This window comes from Mauremys mutica, chromosome 6, assembly GCF_020497125.1.
Source record: "Mauremys mutica isolate MM-2020 ecotype Southern chromosome 6, ASM2049712v1, whole genome shotgun sequence".
Taxonomy (NCBI): domain Eukaryota; kingdom Metazoa; phylum Chordata; order Testudines; family Geoemydidae; genus Mauremys; species Mauremys mutica.
Genome location: NC_059077.1, coordinates 131332952 through 131346742, shown reverse-complemented (window position 1 = coordinate 131346742; position 13791 = coordinate 131332952). Strand labels below are relative to the sequence as shown.

The following is a 13791-nucleotide window of genomic DNA, read 5'->3' as shown; positions in this document are numbered from 1 at the left end:
GATGAGGGGGGGTGGGATCCCGGGGCTGGTGGTGGCTAGGGGTGGGGGTCTCTGGAGGGGGCAGTCAGGGAGCAGGGGGGTTTGGATGGGGCATGGCAGTCCCGGGGTTTGTGAGGGGAAAGCGGGTGGATAGGGGTCAGGGCAGTCAGGGGACTGGGAGCAAGGAGGGTCCGGGGGGGGCAGTTAGGGTGGGGGCCTCTGGAGGGAGTGGTCAGGGGACAAGAAGCTGGGGGGGTTGGATGAGTTGGGAGTTCTGGGGGTCCTGTCAGGAGGCAGGGGTGTGGAGAGGAGTGGGGCAGGCAGGGAGTGGGGAGGGGTTGGATGGGTCGGGAGTTCTGGGGGTCCTGTCAGGGGGCAGGGAGCGGTTGGATGGGGAATGGGAGTCCTGGGGGTCTGTTTGGGGATGGAGGTGTGGATAAGAGTCGGAGCAGTGAGGGGACAGGTAGGGGGTAGGGTCCAGTCCGGGGACAAGGAACAGGGAGGCTACGATAGGGAATAGGGTCCTGGGGGGCAGTTGGGGGCAGGGGTCCCAAGAGGGGGTAGTCAAGGGACAAGGATCAGCGAAGTTGGGAGTTCTAGGGGGGCAGTCACTCAGCCCTCTCCCCTGATCCCTGACACCCGACCCCTGCCCACACACACACCACTCCCCCTGCCCTGAGCCCCGCATCCCCTGCAGGCCCCTGCCCTGAGCCCTGTACCTCCCTCACACACACCCAGCCCTCTGCTTGACTCCACCCCCCCACAACCCTAGCCCTGACTCTGGCACCCCCACCCATACCTAGCCCCCCCCTCTGCCCTGACACCTCCAGCCCACCCCCAGCCCTCTGGGTCCTGGCTGCCGGCCCCGCACAGCCCGCTGCTGGTCTGGGGTTCTGGCTGACGGACCCTTGCCAGCCGGGGTCCCGGCCGCAGGCCTTGCTCAGCCCGCTGCTGGCCTAGGTGAACAGAACCCCAGAGCAGCAGCGGGCTGAGCGGGCCGGCAGCATAAGATCAACATTTTAATTTCATTTTAAATGAAGCTTCTGAAACATTTTGAAAACCTTGTTTATTTTACAGTACAACACTAGTTTAGTTATATAATATATAGACTTATAGAGAGAGACCTTCTAAAAAAACATTCAAATGTATTACCGGCACCCAAAACCTTAAATTAGAGTGAATAAATGAAAACTCAGCACACCGCTTCTGAAAGGTTGCTGACCCCTGTTATAGACTAACAGACGTATTGGAGCATGAGCTTTCGTGAGTGAATACCCACTTCGTCGGATGACTTGCATTCACCCACGAAAGCTCATGCTCCAATACGTCTGTTAGTCTATAAGGTGCCACAGGACTCTTTGCTGCTGTTGTGACATAGTTTATGGCGCAAGGCTTAAAATGTGTGTTGTTCAGGGAGGGACTCTCTTTACACTGCATGCTTCCTTTGTGGCTACTAGGCAAGTGCTATTAATTTTTTGGTCCTAGTAGTTTGTTTTAGTAGCTGAATGAATATTTATATTTGTTGTCAGGTCTCAGACTTGCAATTACTTCAGCAAGTTTGTAATAAGAGAATAGTTTAAAAATGTATCATCAGAACTTTTCTTTACCTATTAGGTTCGTTTTCTATCTGACCTTGTGAATTGTCATGTAATAGCTGCGCCTTCAATGGTAGCCATGTTTGAGAACTTTGTGAGTGTGACTCAAGAGGAAGACGTGCCTCAGGTAAGCAAAGGAGTCTTTACTTTGTGAATGACTTGCTATTCTATCAGGAATTTTTCACAGCCCAGCACTTACAGTACCAGCAATGTAAGGGGTTAAAATGGGCTGGTGCAATGGTAAATTCCCTAAATGGGTTGCTGACTATAGTTCCATAGTATGGCTAGAAGGTAGCAGTGGTAGTTGGAGAAAATAATAAAGTAAGTACTTGGCCCCTATACAGTCAGTTGGCTCAGATGGCTTTCTTTACGTTCAAATTTGGCATATACATAATCCTCAGACTCTGCAAGTTTGTGTCTGAAACTTTAAAATACTGATCTAATCTGAATGACTCTAAAAATGGCTTTTGTCACTCAGTGACTTTCAAATTAATTACAACCCAGTTTTACAAGAAAAACATTTTATTGTCTAACAGCCGGCCATGCAAATCTACCATGGCCTATGAGAATCAGATTGTGCACTTTGCTTCTTCTGCGTCATCATTGGTAGTGTAAAGATTCTGAAGGCCAGATGAGGGCCTCAGGGACACCCATACAATTCCATTGTTTTCAAGTGATTTAGACAAAGAATCAGGGAAAGGACCACTTGGAGTCCTATTCCCCCAAGCCCTACACCCGTTTCCTGGGGAAGGCTTGAGAATAATATCCTCACCACTTGATATAGGTGAACACAGACCCAAACCCTTGGATCTTAAGAACAGTGAAAAATCAATCGGGTTCTTAAAAGAAGAATTGTAATTAAAGAAAAGGTAAAAGAATCACCTCTGTAAAATCAGGATGGTAAGTACTTTACAGAATAACAAAAGACTTAAAAACACAGAGGATTTCCCCTCTAGGTAAAACTTTAAAGGTACAAAAACAGGGATAAACCTCCCTCTTAGCACAGGGAAAATTCACAAGCCAAAACAAAAGATAATCTAATGCATTTCTTTGCTATTACTTACTATTTCTGCAATACTAGATGCTTAGTCCAGGTATACTTAAGGAGATGTATTTTTCCTGCCCTGGTTCCTTGCTGACTTGAAGAGAACAAAAACCAAGACACAAACAAAAACCTTCCCCAACAGATTTGAAAATATCTTCTCCCTTTATTGGTCCTTTTGGTCAGGTGCCAACAAGGTTATCTGAGCTTCTTAACACTTTACAGGGTAAAGATGGATTTTATGCTACCCTTAGCTGTATGTTTGACAGTCTTCAAACAGACTTTTCACATAGAACTGAAAGTTAGAAAACAATTGAATTGATACAGAAGTCATAATTGAATACAGGTCTTGTCTTTATGAAAGTTGGCAGATATGCTATTGAATACACCTATAGGGGAGAACTCATGACAAAAGAGGCCATTTTTTACAGACTATTCCGTTAAAGCATAGTTCTATTTTGAAAAGCAATTATCAATTTCAATTTGAACCAAAATGTTAATGTTAAAAACTACATATTTTATGAGAACCTGAGACTGTGTTAAAAACAGACAATGGAATTTTATTATGCTTTCGTGCAGTGTTTGAAACAAAACCTGTATGTCAGTGTTTGGTTTCACTGGCCAAAGAACACACACAGTAGCAAGTAAATTGTTTTTTTTTAATATTTACTGTTTCTAATCTAAAATATTGATGAGACAGATTCTTTGTAGTAATGTCTTTAAGTTGACTGCTAAATCATTACAATTAATATTGCAAGTGCACAATATTTTTACCTTACCAACTTAAGTATGCATGCGGTGTAGTTGTAGTCATGTCAGTTCCAGGATATTAGAAAGACGAGGTGAGTGAGGTAATATTTTTTATTAACTAATTATTTTAAGAAGTTGGTCCAGTTAAAAGATACTACCTCGACTACCTTGTCTTAAGTGTTGTTATCCAGATACTTAATGTCATGAACATGCATATATCTGATATCCACACATTGAAATACATTCACGCTTTTAAACAGAGAGCTGCTGAACACATCTTTGGGTTCTGGTGGCTCTGTGAACTAGCATTGAAGTATAGCTGCACTTCCAAAGTAATGGTTATTTCTTTGATTCTAAGTGATTTTTTTCCATTGTATTCAAAGGAACTTATTCTCTCTAATCCTTGCCGAGTAAAATGGGATGCTTCTTGAGAAATTCCTTGTTAAAAGTATGGAACATAATTTTTTTTTTTTTTTTTTTTTGGTCCTTGTTCTCTGCAGGTGCGATGTGACTGGTATGTGTTTGCATTTCTCTCATCTCTGCCCTGGGTTGGAAAGGAACTGTATGAGAAGAAGGACGCTGAGATGGACCGCATTTTGTCCCAGACTGAAAGCTATTTGAAGTAAGACTACAGCCAACACCAATCCCCTTTACCCTAACACCTGGTGAAATGTAGAATAAATAGCTTTGCTTATTGGCCATTCAAAAGTAATCTAAAATTGTAAAACTTGATAATTCTCAGAAGTCTGACACAGTGAAATGGCATAGATTGTGGGATTTTTTTAACGCTAAATGATTTAAGCACCTTTCATACTAGTAGATCCAGTTTTCTAAAACTTGTTTAGCTTTTATAATTGTGATGCAAAAACACTAGAACTCTGTTCATTTTGAATCGTTTTGAGGGTTCCTTTAACAGCAGCTCATTAAAGATATAGGACTTGTCTTAACTGCAGTGTTAGTTTGTGTGGTACCCCAACCCAGCTCCTGTCCACATACAGATCTATAGCTTAAGTTAAATAGTGCTTTAAACTTGAGCTTGCTGGCCAGCTGGGTTATGGGTTGAAGCTTGAGTGCTGCTAACACTCAAGCTAGGAATGTGATCGGGGCTCAACCTCTCTGTTTCTTTTCAAACACTGGATGCTGCTAATAGTCACTCTGTGCTGCAAAATGTCCACTATAAACTGGATGAGTTAACTCAGTATTGTCCACTATAAACTGGATGAGTTAACTCAGCATTGCAGCAAGGACAACCCATATTAGCACTTTAAATAGTACCTGACAGATTAGTAAATGTTAGTTTACTACAAAGCTACTCAGCTGAGGAGCTCAAATGCTGTACATGCACAATAGAAAACATTACTTTGTCTAGATTTCAGTTTTTAAATGGATAGCTTTTCTTTCTATATGTAATAGACGGCGTCAGAAGATCCATGTACCCATGTTACAAGTTTGGTCTGCTGACAAACCACATCCACAAGAAGAGGTAAATGGATTTTATTTGCTATGAGGTAACAAAAGTAGAAAAATCTGGGGCTAAAGCACTTTTTTCTTCTGAAAATTATCTTGTTGAAGCAAATATTTCTCCCTTTCCCCATGTTTTCTGTTATCCCCAGTAGGTTCTAGGTCCAGCTGTCTTCAATTTCTCAGGTCTAAACCTATGCAAAACTTGGTCATTCTATGGGGAGACACTTGTTTTCTGGCACACCACTTAGGAAAACACTTGCTGCTCAATTGAGCAGTGGTTGAAAACTGAGATCACTGCAGGAAGAGTTCTGTGAGGCTCCCTTTTTTGAGTATCATGATGTAACTAGTTATCTAGTCACCATTTGGGAGAGTTGCATTGTGTTGAAAACAACACTGACCTTGACAGAAAGGGAACCTGCACTGTTTGCCCTTCAGTGACCTCATTCTGTTCACCAGTAGGTTCAATTTCCGAGTGGCCTGTCTTTTGTCTCCTTCACTCTCGAAAGGACCCCACCTGCTGTCGTGTGGCAAGAAGCACAGGCAGCACTCCCACTCCTCCCCCCTAGAAGACAGGTATGAAGAGTTGCATTGATAGTGATGGTCAGGGATCCCAGCTTGGCCACCTCATGTGGGAACTCAAAGGAACTGTTTTCCTGTGAAATGCAGGGCTGTGGGTATAGTTCAGCCCTTGGCAACATAGCAGGCAATGGAGCAGCACAAGGGACTCAGGGGAAGACGCTCCCCCTTCAGCGAATGTGTTCAGTATTCTGGACCCCTCCCACTCAAGATTGTAGCCTCTCCTTAGGCTCTGAAGCTTAGTGTGTCTCTGAAGCTCACAGGAAAAGCTCTGTCACAGAGTAAGCGTAGGCTCTGTTGAGTAAGAGGCAGGGGCGACGGATTCTGCTTAAAAGTGTGGGGGGTCACGAGGCCTCGGTCAAGCCAGAAGCTGGGATGGGCCTCAAGAGCAGACCCTGGTCCATGCTGCGTGACACCCCCCCCCCACCACCACCCTGGATAGGTGGAGGATCCACAGCAGCCGCGTGGCTCATAAGAACATAAGAGCGGCTGTACTGGGTCAGACCAAAGGTCCATCTAGCCCAGTATCTGTCTACCAACAGTGGCCAATGCCAGGTGCCCCAGAAGGAGTGAACCTAACAGGCAATGATCAAGTGATCTCTCTCCTGCCATCCATCTCCATCCTCTGACGAACAGAGGCTAGGGACACCATTCTTACCCATCCTGGCTAATAGCCATTTATGGACTTAGCCACCATGAATTTATCCAGTTCTCTTTTAAACATTGTTATAGTCCTAGCCTTCACAACCTCCTCAGGTAAGGAGTTCCACAAGTTGACTGTGCGCTGCGTGAAGAAGAACTTCCTTTTATTTGTTTTAAACCTGCTGCCTATTAATTTCATTTGGTGACCCCTAGTTCTCGTATTATGGGAATAAGTAAATACCTTTTCCTTATCCACTTTCTCAACATCACTCATGATTTTATATATTTCTATCATATTCCCCCCTTAGTCTTCTCTTTTCCAAGCTGAAGAGTCCTAGCCTCTTTAATCTTTCCTCGTATGGGACCCTCTCCAAACCCCTAATCATTTTAGTTGCCCTTTTCTGAACCTTTTCTAGTGCTAGAATATCTTTTTTGAGGTGAGGAGACCACATCTGTACACAGTATTCGAGATGTGGGCGTACCATGGATTTATATAAGGGCAATACTATATTCTCCATCTTGTTCTCTATCCCCTTTTTAATGATTCCTAACATCCTGTTTGCTTTTTTGACCGCCTCTGCACACTGCGTGGACATCTTCAGAGAACTATCCACAATGACTCCAAGATCTTTTTCCTGACTCGTTGTAGCTAAATTAGCCCCCATCATATTGTATGTATATTTGGGGTTATTCTTTCCAATGTACATTACTTTACATTTATCCACATTAAATTTCATTCATACCCTGCTCCGGCTTCTGGCCTGGCAGTGGGGCCGAAGAGCTTGAGCTGGGCCAATGTAAGAGCTGCCCAGGCAGCTGTGGGGAGCCACTTGCCCTGGGTGGAGGAGTCTGGGGGCCGGGAAATGGGCCAGGGGCTGCTCTGGGGGGGAGGGGTGTATGTGAGACCCCTCCCACCCCCGTTAGGTGGATGGTCCATGCTTCTCACAGCTTACCTTGGACAGGATCTGCTTCTGGTGGCCTTGGGGGGGGGCGAGGGGGGGAGGGGGAAGAGGAGGTGCAGGGGGCTGAGTCTGTGGCAAAAAATGGACGAGTCAGGCCTCTTGCATGCCGCCCTGCCCCCCTCCCCCCATCATCAAGCAAAGAGGGAATATGACTCCTCACTCCCTGTCCTCATGGGAACATGCTACCACCAGGATATTGAGAAGCTACAGGCAAGATGCAAAGTGTATAGGGATGTAGCGTATTTAAAAGTGCTGATTACTGAGTCAATAAAGTATCGATCCATTTCTGAAAGATTTTCTAACCAAGTTTTAATTTTGTTCTCTAAAGTCAAGAAATACAGAAAATAAGAATTGTTATAGCTTCTGTTCACCCGAAACATAGAAAACTGCACATAGAAGCAATTGTCTCTTGTCTCAGTATTTCCCTTGTTTTCTTTCATTTGTGACTTAGGAAATAATTTGCTGCTGCTCCTGCTTATGTTGAATGTATCATAGGCTTGTATGCGCCCCATCACTAACAATAGTAGAGCACTGGGGTATTTTATTAGTAGTAGAATTTTAAGTGACAACACTTGTGAATATGTGGAACTATGAAGGCTACTTTCTTCTGTGTATAGAATTACTAAATTTAACCAAACGTTATCTCCTAAATGAATAGATGGTTGCTAATAAGCAGCCTAGCCAGATGCTTTGCTTTTCTGAATATGTGAGTTCGGTAATGAAGAAATCCTTTTTTGAAAACGCCTGGTGCTCTGAAGGGCTTTCTGGAGTGGCTGATGGAGAAACTAAGCTCTTGCAAGTGACGATATAGAATTTTGTAATTTCCTGAAATACTGTATCTGATATTTAAAAATATTTCCTGTCTTGTTTTCAGTATTTAGACTGCCTTTGGGCTCAGATTCAGAAGTTGAAAAAAGATCGCTGGCAGGAAAGACACATTCTGAGGCCCTATCTTGCCTTTGACAGCATCCTCTGTGAAGCACTGCAGCACAATCTGCCTCCTTTCACTCCACCACCTCACACTGAAGATTCAGTTTACCCTATGCCGAGAGTCATCTTTAGAATGTTTGACTACACAGATGATCCTGAGGTATGTGATCTTCAGGAGGTGGAGGAAAGCGAGGGTTTTACATACTGATATCTAAATCTAAAGTAAGGGTCACAAAGTTGGTGGGAACCCAGGCCAATGCAGGGTGAGACTTCCCCCTTTTTACGGAGTGTGAAGATCAGCGGTAATGCTGTATGTTTTGATGCCACTGGGAAGACACCAACATGAAATATTTACTTTGGCAATTCATGTTATCATACATGTCAACTTCATTTGACAATTGAAAATTGCCTGAATTAATATCTTAACAAATACAAACATTTATAATATATGTCATAACGTATGTGTAAGATATAATTAAATGAATTTAAGGTGCACCTTTAGCTACCTCACTGTCTCACTGAGAGGACTTCTGATGTTCCAAACCCCTGAGTAGCTTCAGACAGATGAGTGGGGTTTTTTAAAAGTCTGCCAGAGAAACTGTCCCCCAAATACAGAATGTCCTCTTCTCCCCTCCACCAAGATGTACCTGGGCCCAAAGAGGGCAATGCTCTGTCCTAGAACATTAATAACTTTTCTGCAAAAAAGTCACAGCATTCAAGTCTGTTACACTACCTTGCTGAGCTAGAAACAGGATCTTTATACTGTTGAAAATGGGAGAATCTCTGCTTCTGATGAGACCTAGTGCTTGAAATAACCAACTTTGAATTGTGGCACTTTGAGGTGTAGTAAAATTACTGGATCACCTGCAGAGCCTTGTACATTTAGGGTGCATGGTAACTGCAGCACTTGGTTTAACAGGAAGAAGTACATTAAAAAAACCTCCATGAAGCTTTTAAATTTTATAAAATAATTGTAGAAGTTATTCAGTAATGTGTGGTATGCATGTACGTGACACCATGGTTTAAATGTTTTATTGGTACTCATTTGGGATGGTTGGCCTAGCTCGTGGCTTTTGCATTTTGTGAGTAGTGCCGTGTTATGCCAGACTCTCATCAATAAAACCATTATACTATGTTGTCATGTATTCTCTGCTTAAAAACTTTTTAAACAGTGCCAAATACTACACACACTAATTTTGACCTCATGTGGATTCAAAAATATTTTATAAATCTCCCTGTGAACAGGAGCTGATATCCTAATCATTATGGGAAGAGCAAGTAACTGTCTCACTGCCTTTGATTGCCTTTCAAAGACCATTGGTGTAATCTGAGAATGCAATACCATTAAATAGCCATACATTTAGTGAACTACTGTCTATTTATTTTAGTATATTTATGTAACCCTTTCTTTACTATATCTGGAAACATGAAAAGCCTGCCCGGTGTGGGAAGTGAGAAGTTGCTTGCTCTAAATATGGGAAGGGGGTGCTTCGAATCTTGTTTCATCTAGTTGATATGAATGACATAGTCTGACCTTCTTTGCGGTAGCTGAAAAGGATGCAGTATCAATGTGCCTATTGATGTGATCCTTACATGTGGAGTAACTCTTATGAATTGTAGCCATTTTGTGTTATGTTCAGAAGCAGTTGGGGTAAAGGTGGTGTATGGAGCAGTGGGGAATATGATAGGATGAAATTGTACAGAAGTGCTGAATATATTCTTGGAAGCTCAGGTTAAAAACAACATTGAGTGGTGAAAATGACCAGTAACTGGTGAAAACAGACACAGCTGAAATTGTAGCTGGGTATTAGAGGTCTCATCTACAAACAAGACAAGCTGATACAAAAACCTAGATATGAGTTCTAGTGCTGTCTGTGTTTTGTTGGAAATTGTCTTTAAGGATGTCATTTTATTTGAAACTAGCCCTTTGTATTTTAGCAGTTTAAAACACTCGATGAAACAGATTGTTTGTTTGCTTAGAGGAAGTTTTTATACCCAACAGCAAAGTGTTAAATCCCTGTGAATAATTATCAGAACTAGAAAAACAACGAGGAGTCCGGTGGCACGTTAAAGACTAACAGATTTATTGGGGCATAAGCTTTCATGGGTAAAAAAACCCACTTCTTCAGATGCATAGAGTGAAAATTACAGATACAGGCATAAATATAGTGACACATGAAGAGAAGGGAGTTACCTCACAAGTGGAGAACCAGTGTAGACAAGGCCAATTCAGTCAGGGTGGATGTGGTCCACCCCCAGTAATTGATGAGGAGGTGTCAATACCAAGAGAGGGGAAATTGCTTTTGTAGTGAGCCAGCCACTCCCAGTCCCTATTCAAACCCAACTTAATGGTGTTAAGTTTGCAAATGAATTGTAGCTCTGCAGTTTCTCTTTGAAGTCTGTTTTTGAAGTTTTTTTTGTTGAAGTATGGCTACTTTTAAATCTGTTATTGAATGTCCAGGGAGATTGAAGTGTTCTCCTACTGGCTTTTGTATGTTACCATTCCTGATATCTGATTTGTGTCCATTTATTCTTTTACATAGGGACTGTCCGGTTTGGCCAATGTACATGGCAGAGGGGCACTGCTGGCACATGATGGCATATATAACATTGGTAGATGTGCTGGTGAATGAGCCCCTGATGGCGTGGCTGATGTGGCTGGGTCCTCTGATGTCACTAGAGTATATATGGGAACAGAGTAGGCAACTGGGTTTGTTACAGGGATTGGTTCCTGGGTTAGTGTTTCTATGGTATAGTGTGTAGTTGCTGGTGAGTATTAGGTTGGGGGGGCTGCCTGTAAGCAAGGACTGGCCTGCATCCCAAGGTCTGTGAGAGTGAGGGATCATTTTCCAGGATAGGTTGCAGATCGTTGATGATGCACTGGAGAGGTGTTAGCTGGGGGCTGTACGTGATGGCCAGTGGTGTTCTGTTGTTTTCCTTGTTGGGCCTGTCCTGTAATAGGTGACTTCTGCATACCTGTCTCACTCTGTCAGTCTGTTTCCTCACTTCCCCAGGTGGGTATAATAGAACGAGTCATTTTTCTAATGTGTAACAGTGACTTCATATTTCTTAATTCCTTTTTTAATAGGGTCCTGTTATGCCTGGCAGTCATTCAGTTGAGAGATTTGTAATAGAAGAGAATCTTCACTGCATCATCAAATCCCACTGGAAAGAGAGAAAAACGTGGTAAGAAGTATTTTCACTGAGTGAATAAAGGAATAGTGATATACCACCACAATACCTCTTCCTGAATTTTTTTAGCTTTCTGTCTTGAGTATTGTGACTTTCACGGGAGACCTTTAAAATCCTGAAATGACTGTTGCCCAAAAGCTTGAGATGAAGAAGTTAGGAAGTTAGAAAAACAGGCATTCCACTAAGATTCTAAATTTAAAATTATTTCCAAAAAAGAGCCAGTAGCCTTAGTGATAAACAGGCAGGATTTGTGTTTGTGGCAAGGGTTCTTGCACAATGACTGGTACAGCTTCTGATTCCACAGAAACTAGAAATCCTGTGTTCTTGTGAAGACTTTGACTGTTACAATTAACGGGAGGATTCCTGTCTGAATTTTCACAAGGAACGTGGAAAGACTATCTAGAGGTAGTTATAAATTAGTGCAAGTGGACTAGGCTTAGAGTAATGGAAGAGTGGCATTATTTTCCTTTGGGACAAATGCTGGCTAATGAAGCGTTCATTAAACGATACTGCAAAAGTCAGAAGGCCTCTTGTATTTTCCATTAGCTTGCTCTATATTAAAATATCAATAGTAAAATAAGGGCCATGGGGAGGTGGCTCGACAGGCACTTGCTAATGAGAGACACTCTTCACTTTTTGGTTCATGAATCAAATCCAGGCAAGGCAATTTTGACTGACAAGTTTTTGTCTGGCTTATATGAGCTGAGTTCGGTTTCAGTCTAATTTTCAGGTGGGGGTACCAACATTATGCAGAGTACCACGAAACTTATGCTAGATGGTATCTTTGTTAGTAGTCTGAGTATTCAAGAATTGCATATGCATGGAAATAAACATGTCCCTCCAGGTTATGGTTCAAGCGTATCTGTGGGTAAGCTTGCACTGATGCTTGTGTTGCACCTGTTGTGTGTATAAATAGTTGACTTCAGTCTTTAGACCTGTCAATCTGACAGTCTTCATGCAAAAAAATGAACTATTCCATAAATCATCATTTCTTGGTACCTAGACCATATCTAATGTGTTGCATTCTAATTCACATATTTATTTTTGCAGTGCTGCACAGCTACTGAGCTATCCAGGAAATAACAAGATCCCTTTGAACTATCACATAGTTGAGGTATGCATTTTACACACTGCATCTTGTGCACATACTTGATACCTTTACTTCCTAAATAATAGACTCCAAACCATTGTAGTCCATTCTTTGGGTATCAGAGTGGCCTGAAGGCTAGGGTGTCGTTTCTCCCTGACTTAAATTCTCATCCTGCAGTCTTAATGAGTGGATCAAGTTCAGTTACCACTATTGCAATAGAATTTCAAATAACGACATTTCCAAAGTTTTACCTGTGTGTTTTTTGTAGTTGGCCAATGTACTGATTGGCCAGTCATCTCTGAGATCTTTAAGATTTTTAGAGCTGAAAAGAACTTAGTTAAACCAAAAAAAAACCAACCCCAAAACCTTTGTCTCTTACTACTTTTCTGAGTTGCTTAGAGCACTGTATGTCACATCTCAAAAGGTTTTAGCTTTTAATTTGAAGTCAATTTCTGGCTGTTTAGTGGTGTTCCTTTTTCCATAGTCACTTCTCCAGGTGGAGGGATTTTTAATAACTACAAATATGAGTGGAAAGACAAATGTAGGTTCTCGGTCAGTTCCTCTATTCAGAGAACTCTCAGGCTGATGCAGCCATGCAGAACTTTGTATGTTAAACTGGACATAAGGTTGAATGTGGTGACTTGAGTGCAATTTGTTTTGCAAGGCCTCTATTAAAAAGCAAACATTAAGAACTAGGAAGTTCAGTTAAACTTACAAGCAGGTGATAGTCTTGTGGGTGAATGGCTAAACAAAATCACTCCAGGAATTAAAGGTTTACAATCCAAAATCCCCACATATTTTAAGCCAGGAATCTCATATTTTAAGGTTAACCAAACCACCTCGTCTCTACCCCTATTCAGGCCAAAGAAACACCAGAAATGGAGATTGCTTTATCTCTCCATAACAGTTTTATCGCATCAGTGACTACAAACCCTAAACTGCCTTTAGTGTTAATCAGAGAGTGGTTGTACAGAATCTGACATTGTGTTGGCTGTACACAATCTCCAAAAGAAATAATTTACCATTCCCAATTAAAGACTGCTTAAAGGCCTTCAAAAAATTCCAATCAGAAACATATGTAGGGGCCTCCTCTTCAATCACTTACCTGAGTAGGATATGAAAGAAATAAGGTTTGTAGGTAAGAAGGTAACAAGGGGAAATGGAAAGTGGGTATTACAGGTTGCTTGACTGTGACTGTTAACCTTCCTGTCTATGAATGTGTCTTTAACAAAACTACAATGTTCTTAGGTTTCTTCTGTCTGAGAAACTGGAAAATTCAGTGTTAGCAAAAAAAAACAAAACTGTTATGCTCTTGTAAGATCTCTAACATTCAAGTCAGTGAAGCATTACTTTCAACCTTAATGCTAGTTCAAGTAATGCTTTTGTCTGGGGAATTTCCCTTCTTTTCAAATAGTCATTTGAATAATAGAAATAATGTGAACTAACCAATAGGAAATAGAAAATGCCATGTAAGCTTCGATACATGTGTACTTCTGCCTCACTGATGGAGAGCTAAGGTGCTCCATATTTCCTCAAAGTGCCATGCAAACCATGCCCAGTTATGCTAGG

The 13791-nt window shown here is 42.0% G+C and overlaps 1 protein-coding gene across 2 annotated transcripts in view; it reads left to right on the top strand.

Moving 5' to 3' along the window:
- The window catches only part of NCBP1 (nuclear cap binding protein subunit 1), a 51375-nt gene that overhangs the window by 9298 nt on the left and 28286 nt on the right, over window positions 1-13791 (top strand). For both annotated transcript variants that reach the window (XM_045020104.1, XM_045020105.1), the window contains 6 exons: window positions 1594-1701; window positions 3867-3988; window positions 4780-4849; window positions 7885-8100; window positions 11029-11126; window positions 12183-12246. In XM_045020104.1, the coding sequence (XP_044876039.1) occupies window positions 1594-1701; window positions 3867-3988; window positions 4780-4849; window positions 7885-8100; window positions 11029-11126; window positions 12183-12246 (678 nt within the window). The remainder of the gene's footprint in view (window positions 1-1593; window positions 1702-3866; window positions 3989-4779; window positions 4850-7884; window positions 8101-11028; window positions 11127-12182; window positions 12247-13791) is intronic.